The sequence below is a fragment of the Hyla sarda genome, chromosome 4 (assembly GCF_029499605.1).
Source record: "Hyla sarda isolate aHylSar1 chromosome 4, aHylSar1.hap1, whole genome shotgun sequence".
In the NCBI taxonomy this organism is placed as follows: Eukaryota; Metazoa; Chordata; class Amphibia; order Anura; family Hylidae; genus Hyla; species Hyla sarda.
Window position 1 is genome coordinate 212,081,158 of NC_079192.1, and position 16,093 is coordinate 212,097,250.

General features: G+C 40.2%; 1 protein-coding gene across 1 annotated transcript in view; it reads left to right on the forward strand.

The window, feature by feature from the left end:
* Positions 1 to 16,093, forward strand: part of LOC130367435 (cadherin-23-like) — a 146,840-nt gene that overhangs the window by 59,837 nt on the left and 70,910 nt on the right. Inside the window, exons 12-16 of the mRNA XM_056569854.1 lie at positions 52 to 197; positions 2,291 to 2,471; positions 4,807 to 4,966; positions 13,327 to 13,432; positions 13,579 to 13,794. Of these exons, the coding sequence (XP_056425829.1) occupies positions 52 to 197; positions 2,291 to 2,471; positions 4,807 to 4,966; positions 13,327 to 13,432; positions 13,579 to 13,794 (809 nt within the window). The remainder of the gene's footprint in view (positions 1 to 51; positions 198 to 2,290; positions 2,472 to 4,806; positions 4,967 to 13,326; positions 13,433 to 13,578; positions 13,795 to 16,093) is intronic.

Here is a 16,093-nt window from a genome sequence, read left to right on the forward strand (position 1 = left end):
AATGAATAAATGAACAAATAATAAATCTTTTTATTTTATTTATTGCCATAGAAATTTACCAGATAAACCTATTGACATTCCTGAAAATCTTCCTCCTGGAACAGTTATACTAAAACTACAAGCTACTGACCGAGACATTGGAGATAGTGTACACTATGAATTTTTTACAACTTACCCAGGGCTATTCATAGATGATGGTATGTTTAACAATAAGTGGTATGAAAAGATGTTTGTGTAACATCTATACTTCTGGCACTGGTACATTTTAGCACTACAGGATTAGTTAATAAAAGGCCACAAAATGTTATTAGGAGGAACTTTTTTTTTTGGTGATATATTTTTTTGAGCAAAGTAAGGTTCAGAATACCTCAACTCTTTGAATCATTTTGAACCCTGAGTTTTTGTCAAAGGGAAAAATCTTGTTCTCATGGTGTTGTTTTATGGTGTTTGCAATTTAGGTTTATAGACCTGTGGTCAGGTCGTACCATGTGGCTCTAATAAAGTTGCAGTAATGCAGCTGTATTAGGCAGCTGTATTTGCAACTGTGGTGAGCCATGGGTGTGAGGTGAGGTGTAAGGGGCAGATGGTGTTGCCCAGGGGTAGATGGTATTAACCCCTTCGTGTTCGTGATGCCAGGGCGTGGTTTGCCTATATAACCACCCGAAGGTAGACCCGCTAGTCCTAGGTTAGGAAGGGGCAAATAATAGTCCAAGGCCAGGTTAAGGTTAACGGTAACTTTTACTGAGGTTAGACAGGTGTTACAGTCTATACAGTTTGGCCAGGATCCCAGAGAGGTGACCAGTAACACAGGGGACCTCGCAGCTTGATGGGACTTGCAGTGACTGGAGAGACTATAGGTGCAGGCCACACTGACTACAATTGACTTGACCTGACTGAAGATGATGACAGCAGATAAAGATGACTCGACTTACTGACTTGTGGCTGCAATGTAGGTTGAGTCCTCCAGGTGTGCTGGACACTGACGCTGAGACGTCTGGACTGGACTTGACCTCAGCAGAAAGTGAAACACAGGAGAGAGATTGTAGTTCCTCCCCCTCTCATAAAGGGGGCTGAGCAAGGAGCCCAGAGGCTAACTGCGGGTCACCTGGTGCTCTCTGGGTAAAAAACATATGACTTAAACATGTGACAAACATTATCATGTGACTAACAATCATGTGACCCACTTCAAAGGTCCTTTGCACTTAATATACAACCTATTAACATTATGGGGGAACACTGCAGGAGAGCCCTGAGGAGGTACAGGGACTCAACCTGACAGGACTGAAGGAACAAATCCTGTAGTGGGACATCACACAACTGTAGTCAGCATATATACACAGTAAACCAGTGTTTACCTGCATCAACCATTAACAATTAAAATACTTGCCTCTGAGAGATGCTGACTTTGAGTCCGGCCTTTGACTGATACAGTTCTATTGAATTCAGAGCATGGGAACCATGGGGAACCTTATTAGATCTAGGTTTCACAACTTGGTGAAGACGCCATGCACATTAGACATTTAATGGCCAAACCAGCTCTCTGATAATCTCTCCAAACTCTCTCTTGACAGATAATGTTGAGGGAAAGAATTGTCAGGTATGTTGAAGTTCCATTGCCTGATCCTTTTGCTGTTGATGAGATATGCTGCTGCCAGAGGAATCATGTCCAGGCTCCCTGTCCTGTCTCATTTCAAGCTGACTGTCTATGTGTTTGGGGGAATCATAAGTAACAGCAGTTGGCCAAATAAGCATTTGACCAACATATATGCCATGGATCTTTAGAGTATAAATATATGCACTTATGTGGAACATCCCTAGGTTCAATGGAGTCATGTACAATAAGGCTAGGTTCAGACTAAGGAATCTCCGGGCAGAAAAGAGCACCGCCATTCTGCAGGCGAAAATTTCCAAGCGGATTTTCCGTTCACAAATTCCGCTTCACAAATTCCGAAGTGTGAATTTGTGAATGGAAACCCATTCACTACACTATACATTTTAGCAAGTGGATTTTCCGCCTGCAATTTCAAAGCGGAATTGCAGGCGGAAATTCCGTAGTCTGAACCTAGCCTAAGAACTACAAATGCGTATGAGTAATAACACTGTCAATAGGTATGTGTCCCCCACTTGGTATCATATATTTTATTAATATATGATGGGGTAAGGGTAAGTTGATAAGAAAAATAAGTGTATTTGTTCTTTTAAGACTATTTTATCAAGAATTGTTGTACTAACATGCTAATGTGAAGATAAAATATTCATTTAGTTAATATGCTTTTTAACCTATGCGCAGATTCTGGAGAAATTAAAATAGCCTATTTAATGGATTATGAAGATCCAAACATTGTTCATGAACAGCGACTGGTTGTCCATGCATTTGATAATGACAGAGTCCACATAACAGCAGCAGAGTTAATAGTGAGACTAATCGATGTTAATGATAACTATCCTCAATGTGAAGGTTACCCCAATATGTGAGTATATAATTTCATTCAGTTTGAGTTGTGATTAATATGATTTAATATAAAACTGTCAGGGTATAATTTGCTGCTGCATATTTTTACTACCCACTGAAATAAATGGGTAGAATAACCAGCTGCAGAAAATATGCAGCAAAATATGGCACATGTGACCCTACCCTTAATCTGTGAACTTTATGATCTATATAAAAGCCAAATTGCTATGGAAATATTGAGAATGCTAAATATATATTCACATACAGCAGATTTGTTCCCAAAGTTTCTGTAACTGTGCTTTTCATCTGAATGGTGTTGCAGAAACCCTTGTGTTTCTAACCAAAACTAGCTTTTAAAATGAATAGAACTGAATTTCAGAATCAAAAAATTCTGCACCAAATCTTTTGTGACTATACCCAGAATCATGTTCTCATTTTACAATTGTGCCTACCAAGACATGGATATGTCAACACATACTGTCAAAATGAGATGCTGACTTATTCATGCATGGCCTCTATTTTTTTTTTTTTTTTTTTTTTTTAATGGCGTTAAGATAGTCAGCTAGTTGCTATGTTTGTGTTTTTACTCAGACACCAAAGTGCAGCAAACCCCATTTTAACTTCCAAGTAAAAACACTGATAAAGTCAGTACATTACTTTCAGGCCATTGAAATACATTGGGCTCATTGTTGTCCATGCACAAATATGTTTGCAACCTGTCAGAAGGCACAATCATAATGTGAACTTGCCCTAACCAGTAAATGGATATTGTACATGGTTTATATTGAGTCTGTTCTTTTGGATTCTATTGCTTGGTTCAGGCTGATTGATTGATTGACCTGAACCCAGTAATGTTACCTATCAAATCTATGAAACACTCCTGTAAAGTGCCTTATATTCCCTATAAAACCTATTTAACTACTTAGGAACTAATAACTAGCAGAGTTTTGGGGGTCTACACTTATATTTCTGTGGTCCCTTACCCTAGTTAACTCATTATGCTTTGCAGGCCTCAGCTACCTAGGAGCTGTGTTACATAGATACAGCAGGGCCTCCACCCAACGGAACATCCATGGTATGGATGTTGGCATCTATTGGGAACATCTCTAAGTGATTAATTAAGCTGACACAAAGCTTTCTTGGAACTGACTTTGTATTGCATAGAGAAAGTCTCACCCACCCACAATGAGGTGACGGCCACTGGATGTTACTAGACATACCTTGTTCACTTTGTGATGCCAGGCACATGCCTCTCTACAGAGGTAGAGAGACAGCTTCTCCTGGGCCAGACACGATGAGCGAATAAACACACTGACAACAGGTTACGGATAACTGTCTTTACTGAGCTTGTGCTGACGTTAATACACAGACAGCTGGCCTTGGTGTTAGAGTGCAGCATACCCCTTGCGAGCCTTGTTGCCGTTCTGAGACTTGTGGTGCTTTTCACCAGACAGAATTGTAAACTGTAGATTCTGGTTGCTAGGGTCCTTCCAAGGCACTGTAGACCATTCTGCATGGGCATGTATCCCTCCAGTGAATGACACTTGTAGGATGACCAGAAGAAAGATTACAGCTTGAGTAGGCCTCTGCTTAGGACACACAACACAGCACATCTGAGCTTAGCTCTTGTTCAGGAGCCTCACTAGGTTTGAAACTAATTGTGGACTAACTCCTCCCATGTACCTCACTATACAGGGAAGACTTTTAGGGTCTCATTGGCTCACATGGTCACACGGGGTACACTGTTCACATTTTAAAGGCAGAGTAACATGTTAAACACACATGCATGAAACCATAACAAAATTAATTTAGGAAAAATATATTATTCTTATATCACAATATCCATATAATTAGTATAACAGTAGGACTCTATGAATCACCATACTATAAACAAGTATGTTATCAGTTCCCTCACACTTGTCTATAGATGTCACTATCTAATTTTTTACAGATACATGACAGGCCCTTTATTAAATCCACCTAAAAAACTTCCCTTAAGTCATTGCCAATAGGGGTCTCCCTTTTGCCTTATTTACTTTCCTATTGTCTATACAGTTCTGTATCTAGAAACGTCTAGACAGGACACTGGGGCATAGCTAAGGGAAGAAGGGGGCATGTGCCCTTGACTGAAGGGCATGAAGGAACGGAGCTCTCCTGGTAGGTATGGGGTCAGTTGGGAAGGTAAGTGGTCTTTAGAGTTCATGATTTGATAGGTCATAGCTGTTTTGGTGGAACCTATGGATCTACAGAATATCAGGTAGACCGTTTAAATATTATGGCTCATTGGTGTATGTTTCACAGTTTTTGCATCAGTTAGTCATATGTAGTAAACTATGCCATTTTTTTTCCATTAGGATTCAAGTTGCTGAAACAACTCCAATAAACAGCCCATTGCTGCAAATCATATGTGTGGATAGAGACTTAGAGGAACCAAATAATGTCCTCAATTATAAGCTAAATCTTCCTGATGAGTTTTCAGCAGATAAATTTACTCTTATAGGCAATACAATTATTGTAAGTTGAATATTGTATTTACCATATGTAACATGTCTAAGATTCTGTTCACACATTGTGATAATCATTATGGAATGTCATATAGTTTTGTCTTGACTTTCAGAAAACAACAGAAAAATCACAGTACAGTATTTAACTACACTTTATGGGTTAAAAATGTAGCATGTTTCTCTAAATGTTTCTCGAGTCTACAGCAAAGGTTTAAAAAGACTGCATACAAAGTATTTTGGCTTTTTGATGTTTTGTGCCTTTTGGGGCAGTGTATTTTTTTAATATGCAACATGCTGCATATTTGATGCACAGGATTTTAATCTCTGGATGTTATGCTGAAGAATTCAATAAAAACTAAGGGGTACATTTATCAAAGCATTTAGTAGTTTTTTTTTTTTTGCTTAAAATTGTCGCAAAAAAGTCGCACGTGTGCCGACGCTCTTTTTCCTGCGACTTTTTGCATGTTCAGTGTCCTAAGCAAAAAATAAAAATCTTGCTTACCAAAGCAAAAAGTGATTTTTGACTTGCAGTGGTCAGAGATTTATCAAGTGCGAAAGTCACAAAAAAGTCGCGTTACATGAAAAAAACTACTAAATTTACTCCAGCTCAGAAAAAGCCACTACCAAAGCAAAAAAATAAAAATTGCTTACGTGAAAGACATTTATCAACAGGCTGAAAGAAGTTGATAAATAAGTCGCACATAAGCAAAAAAATTGTAAGAAAAAAATAACAAAAAAAAGGAATACATAAGCAAACATTGATAAATGTCCCCCTAAATGACTGGACACAGCTTCAAATCAGCAACATCAAATCCTGCGCATCAAATATGTGTAGGGTACTTTACGTGTGAATAGACCCTTAAATGGGCACTGTCAAATCAAAAAACTTTTTAAATGTTGTTGCTGATGAAAATTAAAGACCACTTGTAATATAGTTGTTAAAAATGTTTTGAATATTTCATAAAGAAAACGGCTCCTGAAAATCCCACCACTAGGGGTCCCCATACCTACTGGGACATTAACTGGTCCTGCAGCAGCATCAGCCTTGTCCATAAGTCATGGACAAGAGATGACTCATGGACAAGGCTGCATAAGCAGATACACCAATCACCTCCCACCACCACAAGGGAGGGACACGCCCCCTTCCCCTGAAAGGATTTAGGATTTCTAACACTGAAGAGGAAAAGAGGTATTTTTACAATAAATATAGGTGATAAAGGCATAAATATTAGGTGTACATGGTCAGGATTAGAAACTGAGTAACATACTTTTTTTTTTGCGGGATCTGACAGGTACGCTTTAAAGTGTTACAGTACATTAAAAAAAAACAGCAACAAGAAAGAGAAATAAAATAAATGCAGTTTTAAACAACTAAAAAAATATGGAAAAATTGCACCAAAAGATTACTTAGTGAACAAAATTATACATCAGGTTTTGTGCATTGTTTTATGCTAACCCCAGAGTTCTGTGACATTTTTCTACCAATGATCTCGAATGATAAAAAAAAAAAAACAGACAGAATGACTATGTATATGTGTACTTTGAAATTATATAACACTTTGAATTTACCCTGGAGTGCTGCGGAACCTCTTTACTTGTAATTGGCTAAACAGCAGACCGTGACCTGGACTTCATGTCTACCTGACACCCACTACACCTGCATCTTTGATTGGGTTTTTTATATAAAAAAAATCAGAGTTCAGCAGCACACAAAGTGGTGAAATAATCAGTGGTTGTTTTATTTACATCACCAGAAAAAACAGAATCAACGTTTCCGCGGCCTCACGCCACCATTCTCAAGCTCAAGTGTTTGACCAAAGGTGCAACATTATATGTGATTTACACAATTGGATAATTACATAATTGTTTGACAGTGAAATTACTTCATATATAAACAAAAACAATGTGCATAAAAAATAAACATTCTCAGTTGCACTGATCGGTATCTTGTCCTGCTGTGCGTTTTCAATGTAGTGAATCTCTGTTAATATTCCGTGCTGGGTGATCGGTGCTCATAAGTGTTCATAGATCATAAGCTTGACAGTATTCATAAATACAGAAAGATGCACTTACCCAACAGAACTGCTCTGCCTCATGTATCTCTATGCGGGGTTTGTGTTGTTCCTTAGTGCGCAGTTGCAATAGACTACACCAATCGCGTGTAAGTCTAGCTGGCTCTAGCAGGCCAATAGGAGTTTGCGCTTCCCGGAACGAGATGTGCATGCGCACAAAGGAAGCCATGAAACTAGCGCCATCTGTATTGTGGGCAAATTTGCCAGAACGTCATATAGTAGTAATTTTTATCAGTGGTCCGTGCTCTCTTTGCAGGGATATAGCAGATAGAGCTGGCATGGCTCAAGGAGGTATTCACGGCAGGATAATGGTGCTCACTCCGATACCAGTGATGAATGAACACCACTGGTTCGGGGTGGGGAATCGCTGGGGCTATGGACATCAAAGACAACGCAGCTCCAGCTATGCCAATCACCTCCTGTCATGATCCTCCCCTAGTTCTGCATCCTCGGAGCAATTTAGACTCACTGGTGTGCGTAATTTTAAGAAAAAGATGATAAGATGGCTTGTCATTCAGTGCATAAACGGTATTTAGGCAGTTCTGGTGTTTGATACAACATGGATTCAGGATTATCTGTAATTAAACAGTAAAAGACAAATATTAGTTTGGTCTCAAATTAAATATACTAAAAGCAACATTTTACAGTCAGAGGTTACGTACTAGAAATCATCTCTTGCTCATTCCAGATGTAGTCTTGTACTCTGCATTGAGAACGTTCGGTCGCATGGAGTTCAACTTAAAGATCCACATAATTTCCCGTGTTTTTTTAGGAAAGTGATGCGATCCCCTCCACGTTTAGGGAGTGGTATGTGGTCCAAAATCATGAATCTCAGGTCTTTTTCTTTATGGTGTGCTTCAGTAAAATGTTTGGCCACAGGCAGGTCAAGTCTCTTCTTCCTAATCGTGTAACGGTGTTGGTTGAGGCGGTTTTTAAATCCAAACTTGTCTCACCAACATGAGTTTCATACAGGGGTACCAAAGTATGTACACAACATAATCTGAATTACAGGTTAATTAGAATTTGATGTCATATGTCTTTTCGGTTACAGGATGTGTGAACACTGAGCCTTTTGACATGTATTGACAGTTGATACAATTGCGACAAGGGAAACTTCCCCTAGTTTGTACAGTGAGATATTTTTGCTGAGGTCGTGGTTGGTTAGAAATGTCTGTTTTAACTAATTTGGCTTTTAAGTTCTGTGCTCTACGGAAGGACATTAAGGGAGGATACCTGAATTCCTCAACCTATGTATGGACATCTCGTACAAGGTGCCAATGTTTTAGTACTATTTTAGTGATCTCGTGATAGATCATTGTAGGTTGTAATGAAAGGTATGTGTTTGGTTTTTGTCATAGTAATTCTGGTATCTGTGTTGTCCTGTCCAGACTGTCTGTGGTGTCTGAGGGTCCTGACCTTTGTCTTGGATTCCTCAGCAAGTCTTACAGGATACCTCCTGTTCACAAAGTCCCCCGTCATCTTGTTTAGGGCAAGTTCTAATTTGATGTCACTGTCAGTGATTCTCTCTGCCCTCAGCATTTGGCTATATGGGAGTGCTCTTATTAGGGCTCTCGGGTGTCCACTATCGTACTTAAGTAGGGTATTGCTATCAGTTGGTTTGTAATATAAGTCAGTGCTCAATTGGCTGCCCTGTTTGGTTGCTGTAACATCCAGAAAATTAACGGAAGTGCTTGAGTGTGTTAAAGTGAACTGTATGTCAGGTTCAATGTTATTGATAGAATTCCAGAAGTTCAGACTCCGGACCAGTCCATAGGAGGAAGATATCGTCAATGTACCGCCACCACTTCAGCACTTGGCCGAAGTGGGGCGATACATAGACGAGCTCCTCTTCCAAGTATGCCATGAAAATGTTCGCATACGTAGGGGACATGTTTGCATGTAGTATGCGTCATTGAAAAGAAACACTCTAGGACTATCCTGAGCAGTGAGATGACAAAATCAATTTTTTTGATACAGCAGTCTCGATAGCAAAAATTCCCCTCTCGTAGTTAATTGATGTATAGAGGCTTGCTACATCAAGTGTTGAGAGGATGGCATGTCCCGGAATGTGCAATTCTCGGATTTTTGTTAAAAAAATCCGAGGTGTCCTTGATGTTGGACTTGGCACTAGTGGCGAAGTTACGTAAGAGTTTGTCTAAAAAGATGGATAAGTTAGATGTGATTGACTGTCTACCCGAGACTATTGGTCTACCGATGCGATCCCCTACACATTTGGGGGGTGGAGGGGATGCTGTGAATATCTCCTTGAGCCAAGCCAGCTCTGTCTGCTATATCCCTGCAAATGGAGCACAGGACCACTGATAAAAATTACTACTATATGACGTTCTGGCAAATTTGCCCACAATACAGATGGCGCTAGTTTCATGGCTTCCTTTGTGCGCATGCACATCTCGTTCCGGAAAGTGCAAACTCCTATTGGCCTGCTAGAGCCAGCTAGACTTACACGCGATTGGTGTAGTCTATTGCAACTGCGCACTAAGGAACAACACAAACCCTGCATAGAGATACATGAGGCAGAGCGGTTCTGTTGGATAAGTGCATCTTTCTGTATTTATGAATACTGTCAAGCTTATGATCTATGAACACTTATGAGCACCGATCACCCAGCACGGAATATTAACAGAGATTCACTACATTGAAAACGCACAGCAGGACAAGATAACGATCACTGCAACTGAGAATGTTTAGTTTTTATGCACATTATTTTTGTTTATTTATGATGTCATTTCATTGTCAAACAATTATGTCATTATCCAATTGTGTAAATCACATATAATGTTGCACCTTTGGTCAAACACTTGAGCTTGCGAACGGCGGGGGGAGGCCGCGGAAACGTTGCTTTTGTTTTTTCTGGTGATGTAAATAAAACAACCACTGATTTTTTCACCACTTCGTGTGCTGCTGAACTTTTTTCAGCGTGCACCTTTCTACTTTTGGACTTTTGACTAGTTGCGCTGCTCCTCTATCTTTTTTATTTATCTATATAACTATATCTATCTATCTATATATCTATATATATATCTCAATGGGGTTTATTTACTAAGAGTGGAGTGTAGTTTTCTTTGTGGGTTTTGATTTCCTACTGGTATTTTCCCAAGGTATTTACTAAGGTTTCCGTACATTTTGCACTTTTCCTTACGTTTTGCTCAGCTCAAATCCACCACATTTTCTGTGGAAACCTTAGTAAATATGTTGGGATTTTTCAAAACTGTTTGTCGGGACCATGACCTCTTTATCCCATGACCGCGCCCCTTTTCAGGTTTTTCTTGTAAAATGGAAGGTTTTGTTTTTTTTGGTCGCAAATTGTGTCCCAAGGGATGTGCAACACAATTTGGGCGCAAAAGCCGACAAAATAGAGTTGGGATCACGTTAGTAAATAAACCCCAATGTGTGTATGTGTGTGTGTGTATGTGTGTATGTTCCAGCATCACATCCAAACAGCTAAAGATATTAACATGAAACTTGGCACACATGTTACTTATATGTCAACAACAAACATAGCATAGGTAATTTAACCCTTAGGCTGCTTTCACATTATAAAAATTAATCCGTTACAAATGTATGTTAAATTCATGTTAAACGGCGTTAAACAACCCCATTCAAGTCTATGGGATTTTTTTTTTATTATTCATTGTTATGAACCGTTATAGCCGTCGTGAATAACGGCCGTTAGTTGAGAAGGGAGAAATATTATGCGCTGCTAAAAGAAATGCTTTTCATTCATAGCGCTGCAGGGATATATGTATATAGAAGCGCTGAGGGGTGCAGACATATAGCGTTATCTGCCCCCCACAGCACTTCTATATACATATGCCGGCGCTGCTCTATGAATGAAAAGTATTTTTATCAGCAGCATCGGGCCGCCGATGCTGCTGCTAGAATGCTTTTCATTCATAGCGCAGCGGTGACATATGTATATAGATGGATGCGCTGCGAGGGCACATTATACATGCGCTGCGGGGGGTATATATTTATTAATGTGCCAGCAGGGGGTATATATTTCTTAATGTGCTGGCGCGGGGTATATATTTATTAATGCGCCAGGAGGGGGGTATACATTTATTAATGTGCCGGCGAGGGGTATATATTTATTAATGTGCCGGTGGGGGGGTATACATTTATTAATGCGCCGGTGAGGGCTGAATATTTATTAATGCACCGGCAGGGGGCATGTTATAAATGCGCTGGGGGGCTGGATATATAGGCTATATGTCTGCCCCCCCTGCAGCGCTATAAATCTTGCCCCCACAGCACTTTTCATATACATATGGTCCCCTGCTACTCACAATGTTCATTTTTAAAACTCCCTCTGAGAGCCCTGATTGGCTCCTCAGTACCGGCCATTCAGGGCTCCCCCGGGGGATTTAAAAATGAAAGTTAAAACACACCATACATCTAAGGGTTGCGGAGCTTGCCGCCCACTCCCCTGCTTAATAACTTCTGATTGCATCGGGTCTCAGAAGTGAAACCATCAATCCCTCAGCCCCTGTACTACAACCCCCATCATGGAACAGACTCTGTTCCATCATGGGGGTAGTAGTACAAACACTAATGTAGCGTCCCTAGCTGTCTGCTGACTCCTGCAGCCAGGGAATTACTACTCCCATCATGGAAATAAATCTGTTCCATGATGGGAGTAGTAGTAGTCCTGGCTGTGGTAGTTTGTAGGCAGAGGTGTTAGGACCATACATGAAGGATGTTATAACGGGTCTTAACGGATGAATTTTTATTCATCTGTTAGCACCCGTTATTTCATCCGTTATTATACATCTGTTTTCACACAGAAAACGGATGTTTAATAATGGATGAATGCTCATAGTGTGAAAGCAGCCCTACTCACCACCATTTGCCAGGGTTGGGGTTTTTGTTTAAAGTCCCATGTAAGTCAATGGGAAATATATGTTACTGCATAACTTCCAAATGGCTGGAGATATTTCGATAATACTTGGTCACGTGTTACTTATTTATCCACTTAAAATATATAATAGTTAATTTAAACCTCAACCACCCCCATTTATGAGGGTCGGGTTTTTGTTTAAAGTCTCATGCAAATCTACAGGAAATGTATGTAGAGGACAGGATATGAGGATAGGACATAAGGCCGGGATATGAGGACGGGATATGAGGACGGGATATGAGGACGGGATATGAGGAAGGAATATGAGGATGGGATAGGAGGTCGAGATAGGAGGACTGGATATGAGGTCGAGATAGGAGGTCGGGATAGGTGGTCGGTATAGGAGGACGGGATAGGAAGTTGAAATAGGAGTACGGGATAGGAGGACAGGATAGGAGGTTGAGATATGAGGTCGAGATATGAGGACGGGATATAAGGTCAGGATATGAGGACAGGATATGAAGTTGGGATATGAGGACGGGATATAAGGATGGGATATGAAGTCAAAAGCTTCCTCCTTTGTTGATTTTCCTCCACAATAAAGAGTAGGAAGGAAAAACCAGGCAATGTCGGGTACTCAGCTAGTATATATATATATATATATATATATATATATATATATATATATATATTTTTATTTTATTTTTTTTTTCTCCTAGAATTAGGTTAACACAAACACTTTTTGCATCTGTTTCTGTTGAAGTCTTTTTGATTTTGGCCTTAAAGGGGTACTACACTGGCCCCTCCCACTGACTTGCATTGAGGGGCATGGCCTGACAGCACAAGGGGCGTAGCTGTCCCCCGCAGCACGCACACAGTGGAGTACCCCTTCAAACATGCTTCTGTGACATATTAGCTGATCTTTGAAGGTTACATGACAAGTATGTTCATTGGCCACATTATCAACAACACTCATATGTGGTCTCCACAACAAATTGTTGGGTAAAAGATTCACATTACTTTTATTTATATAGTTTTTTTATGTGGCACATCTTATTATACTTTAATAATCTGTTATTACTATGTCCCTATTATGTTCTGCATCACTATTCACTTTTCCTAAAAGTTTACTACCATTTATTTCACTACTATTGGCCCAGAATTATCAAACTGTGTGAGAGAAAAAATGGAGGGATTTTTCCACAGCAACCAATCACAGCTCAGCTAACGAGCTCTGGTAAAATGAAAGCTGAGCTGTTGCTATGGGAAAATCTCTCCACTTTTTCTCTCATTCAGTTTGATAAATCTGGGCCTATATACTTTGAAGTATAAAACATGAGCTGTGATTGGTTGCTTGGGAAAATCACTCCAATTTTTGATAAATCAGAGCCAATATTTTTGTAATACATTATTTTCTATTTTATTAAATTTTTTAAACAGGCTGGGCCAACAGCTTTAGATTATGATGACCTGGAATTTGCTGCTATGCAGTTTAGGCATATACTACTTATTGATGTTTCAGACTCTGGGACACCTTCTCTAACAAGTAAGGCACTGTCATTTTACATTTTACTAGCAAGAGTAAATATAAAAAACATTATACAGTATACACAGAACTATTTATATAAAAAAATATGTTACTAATTTAAATATGTCTGAAATATACTTATAACATTGTCTCAATTTTCCTAGGTACAGTCACTGCAATTATAAGAGTTACCCGTGTGAATGAATTTGATCCAAACCCATCACCTAATGTGTTTGAAGTGCTTGAAAACAGTCCAGTGGACTCGCTGGTTGGAATAACCAAATTCGCAGACATTGACTGGCCATTTGATAACATCAAGTTTACTTTTGCTGGTGGTGATTATGGAAATCCACCAAAGTTCTACATAGAGCCAGACACAGGTGGTGTACTTTATTTAAATCAATATTATCTTACAACAAACGATCTTTAATGACATTTCTCTGATTTAAAGTTTAACTTTTTTAACTTCAGGTTCACAGGGGGTACACACTTGCTAAATAAGATTTTTATTAGAAAATATATGAACCCCAGAACACAAAGGCCCAGATTTATCAATCTGTGTGAGAGAAAAGTGGAGTGATTTTCCCACAGCAACCAATCACAGCTCAGCTTTCACTTTACCAGAGCTCGTTAGCTGAGCTGTGATTGGTTGCTGAGGGAAAATCTCTCCACTTTTTCTCTCACACAGTTTGATAAATCTGGGCCATAATGATTAGTCCACAAGGACCAGAAAACCAATTGAATCAGTTGATCTCTAATATATCAACTGTATTCTTGCTGTATAAGGAAAATCAACTATGATGACTAGGGATGAGCGAACCTAATCTGCCGAATTTGAATTCGTTACAAATTTGTTACGAAAAATGTGATTAGTAACAAATGCGAATATCACTGCGATTCAATCATGCAAATCGCTTCATTAAACTTCATTTAGTGTGGTCCAGGTTTCAGGGGCCGGGCATCTAAAATGGCGGATCCACATGTGAGGACATGGGGCAAGGAATCCTGGGTAGGCGGGAGGGCAAGGCGGGTAGGGGGGAGGACCCTGAATCATAGGCAGCATGCAGCCTATCCACAGCCAGCCACCCCGTGATGTCACAGCTCTTTATAATTAACAGCCATCTTGCGGCCAGTCACATCAGCGTTCTATTACAGAGAGGGACAGACAGCAGTGTGTGTTGCACAGAAAAGCACTTTTGCAAAAGCGATTAACCTCCCAGACACATCACCGTACTATTGCAGAGAGAAAGGGACAGAGAGCAGTGTGAGTTGCACAGAAAAGCTTTTTTACAGCAGCGATTCACCTCAAGCATCTAGGTGGTGTACCATTTTGTTCCTGTTAAAGTCTTAAGGACCTAGATACTGTGAAGCGCCAGCCAAAAGTACACACCTTCTCGTGTTGAGAAGAAATACTATTTTTAGGCGTACTGGAGCGAATTGTCCTCCCCTCATAATTGCATACCACATATGTATATCTAAGTGGTGTACTATTTTGTTAAAGTCTCCAGTCACCTCCAGTCTGTCTCATTCTGCAACTATATGGTCTCCTCATGCTGCCACCAACTCCAGGCTGTGTCATTCAGCCACTATATGGTCTCCTCATTCTGCCGCCAACTCCATGCTGTGTCATTCAGCCACTACATGGTCTGCTCTTGCTGCCACCAACTCCAGGCTGTGTCATTCAGCCACTATATGGTCTCCTCATGCTGCTGCCAACTACAGGCTGTGTCATTCAGCCACTATATGGTCTCCTCATGCTTCCGCCACCTCCAGGCTGTGTCACTGTACCGCCATGTGGTCTCCTCATGCTGCTGGCACGTTAAATAAAACTTTTTAGGTTCATATATTTGAAATCGTCAATTTAAATGTTAAAACATTTCTTTAATCTTTTCAATTGTGAGGCCCTCTGGTCTGGTCAGGCTGTTACCACCTCCTAAAGTCTTAAGGACCTAGATACTGTGAAACGCCAGCCAAAAGTACACACCTGCTGGTGTTGTAGACAAATACTGTTTTTAGTCGTACTGGAGTGCATTGTCCTCCCCTCATAATTTCATACCACATATGTACATCTAAGTGGTGTACTATTTTGTTAAAGTCTCCAGCCACCTCCAGGCTGTCTCATTCTGCAACTATATGGTCTCCTCATACGTCCGCTACCTCCAGGCTGTGTCATTCAGCCCCTTTATGGTCTCCTCATTCTGCCGCCAACTCCATGCTGTGTCATTCAGCCACTATATGGTCTCCTCATGCTGCTGTCACCTCCATGCTGTGTCATTCAGCAACTAAATGGTCTCCTCATGCTGTCGCCAACTCCAGGTTGCGTTATTCAGCCACTATATGGTCTCCTCATACTGATGCCCCCTCCAGGCTATGTCATTGTGCCGCTCTGCAACAGTGATTCTAATAGTGAAGCCTCTAATCTGCATGTCTTACTGAATAACAGTATTATTTCACTAACCCAGCACACACCCTTTGCGTGTTACAGCAAGGCAAAGTGTTCTGCACCCCTATTTAGGCTCTCTGTATGCCATAAATAGCCACTTTTAATACAGATTTGATGCAAATAAATTCGGACCGAACCACATTTTTTTCGGAAAATTCAGCTAATTGGCTGAATAACATTTTATTTTTTATTTTGCTCATCTCTAATGATGACTATCCCCAGGAGCAGTATTAACA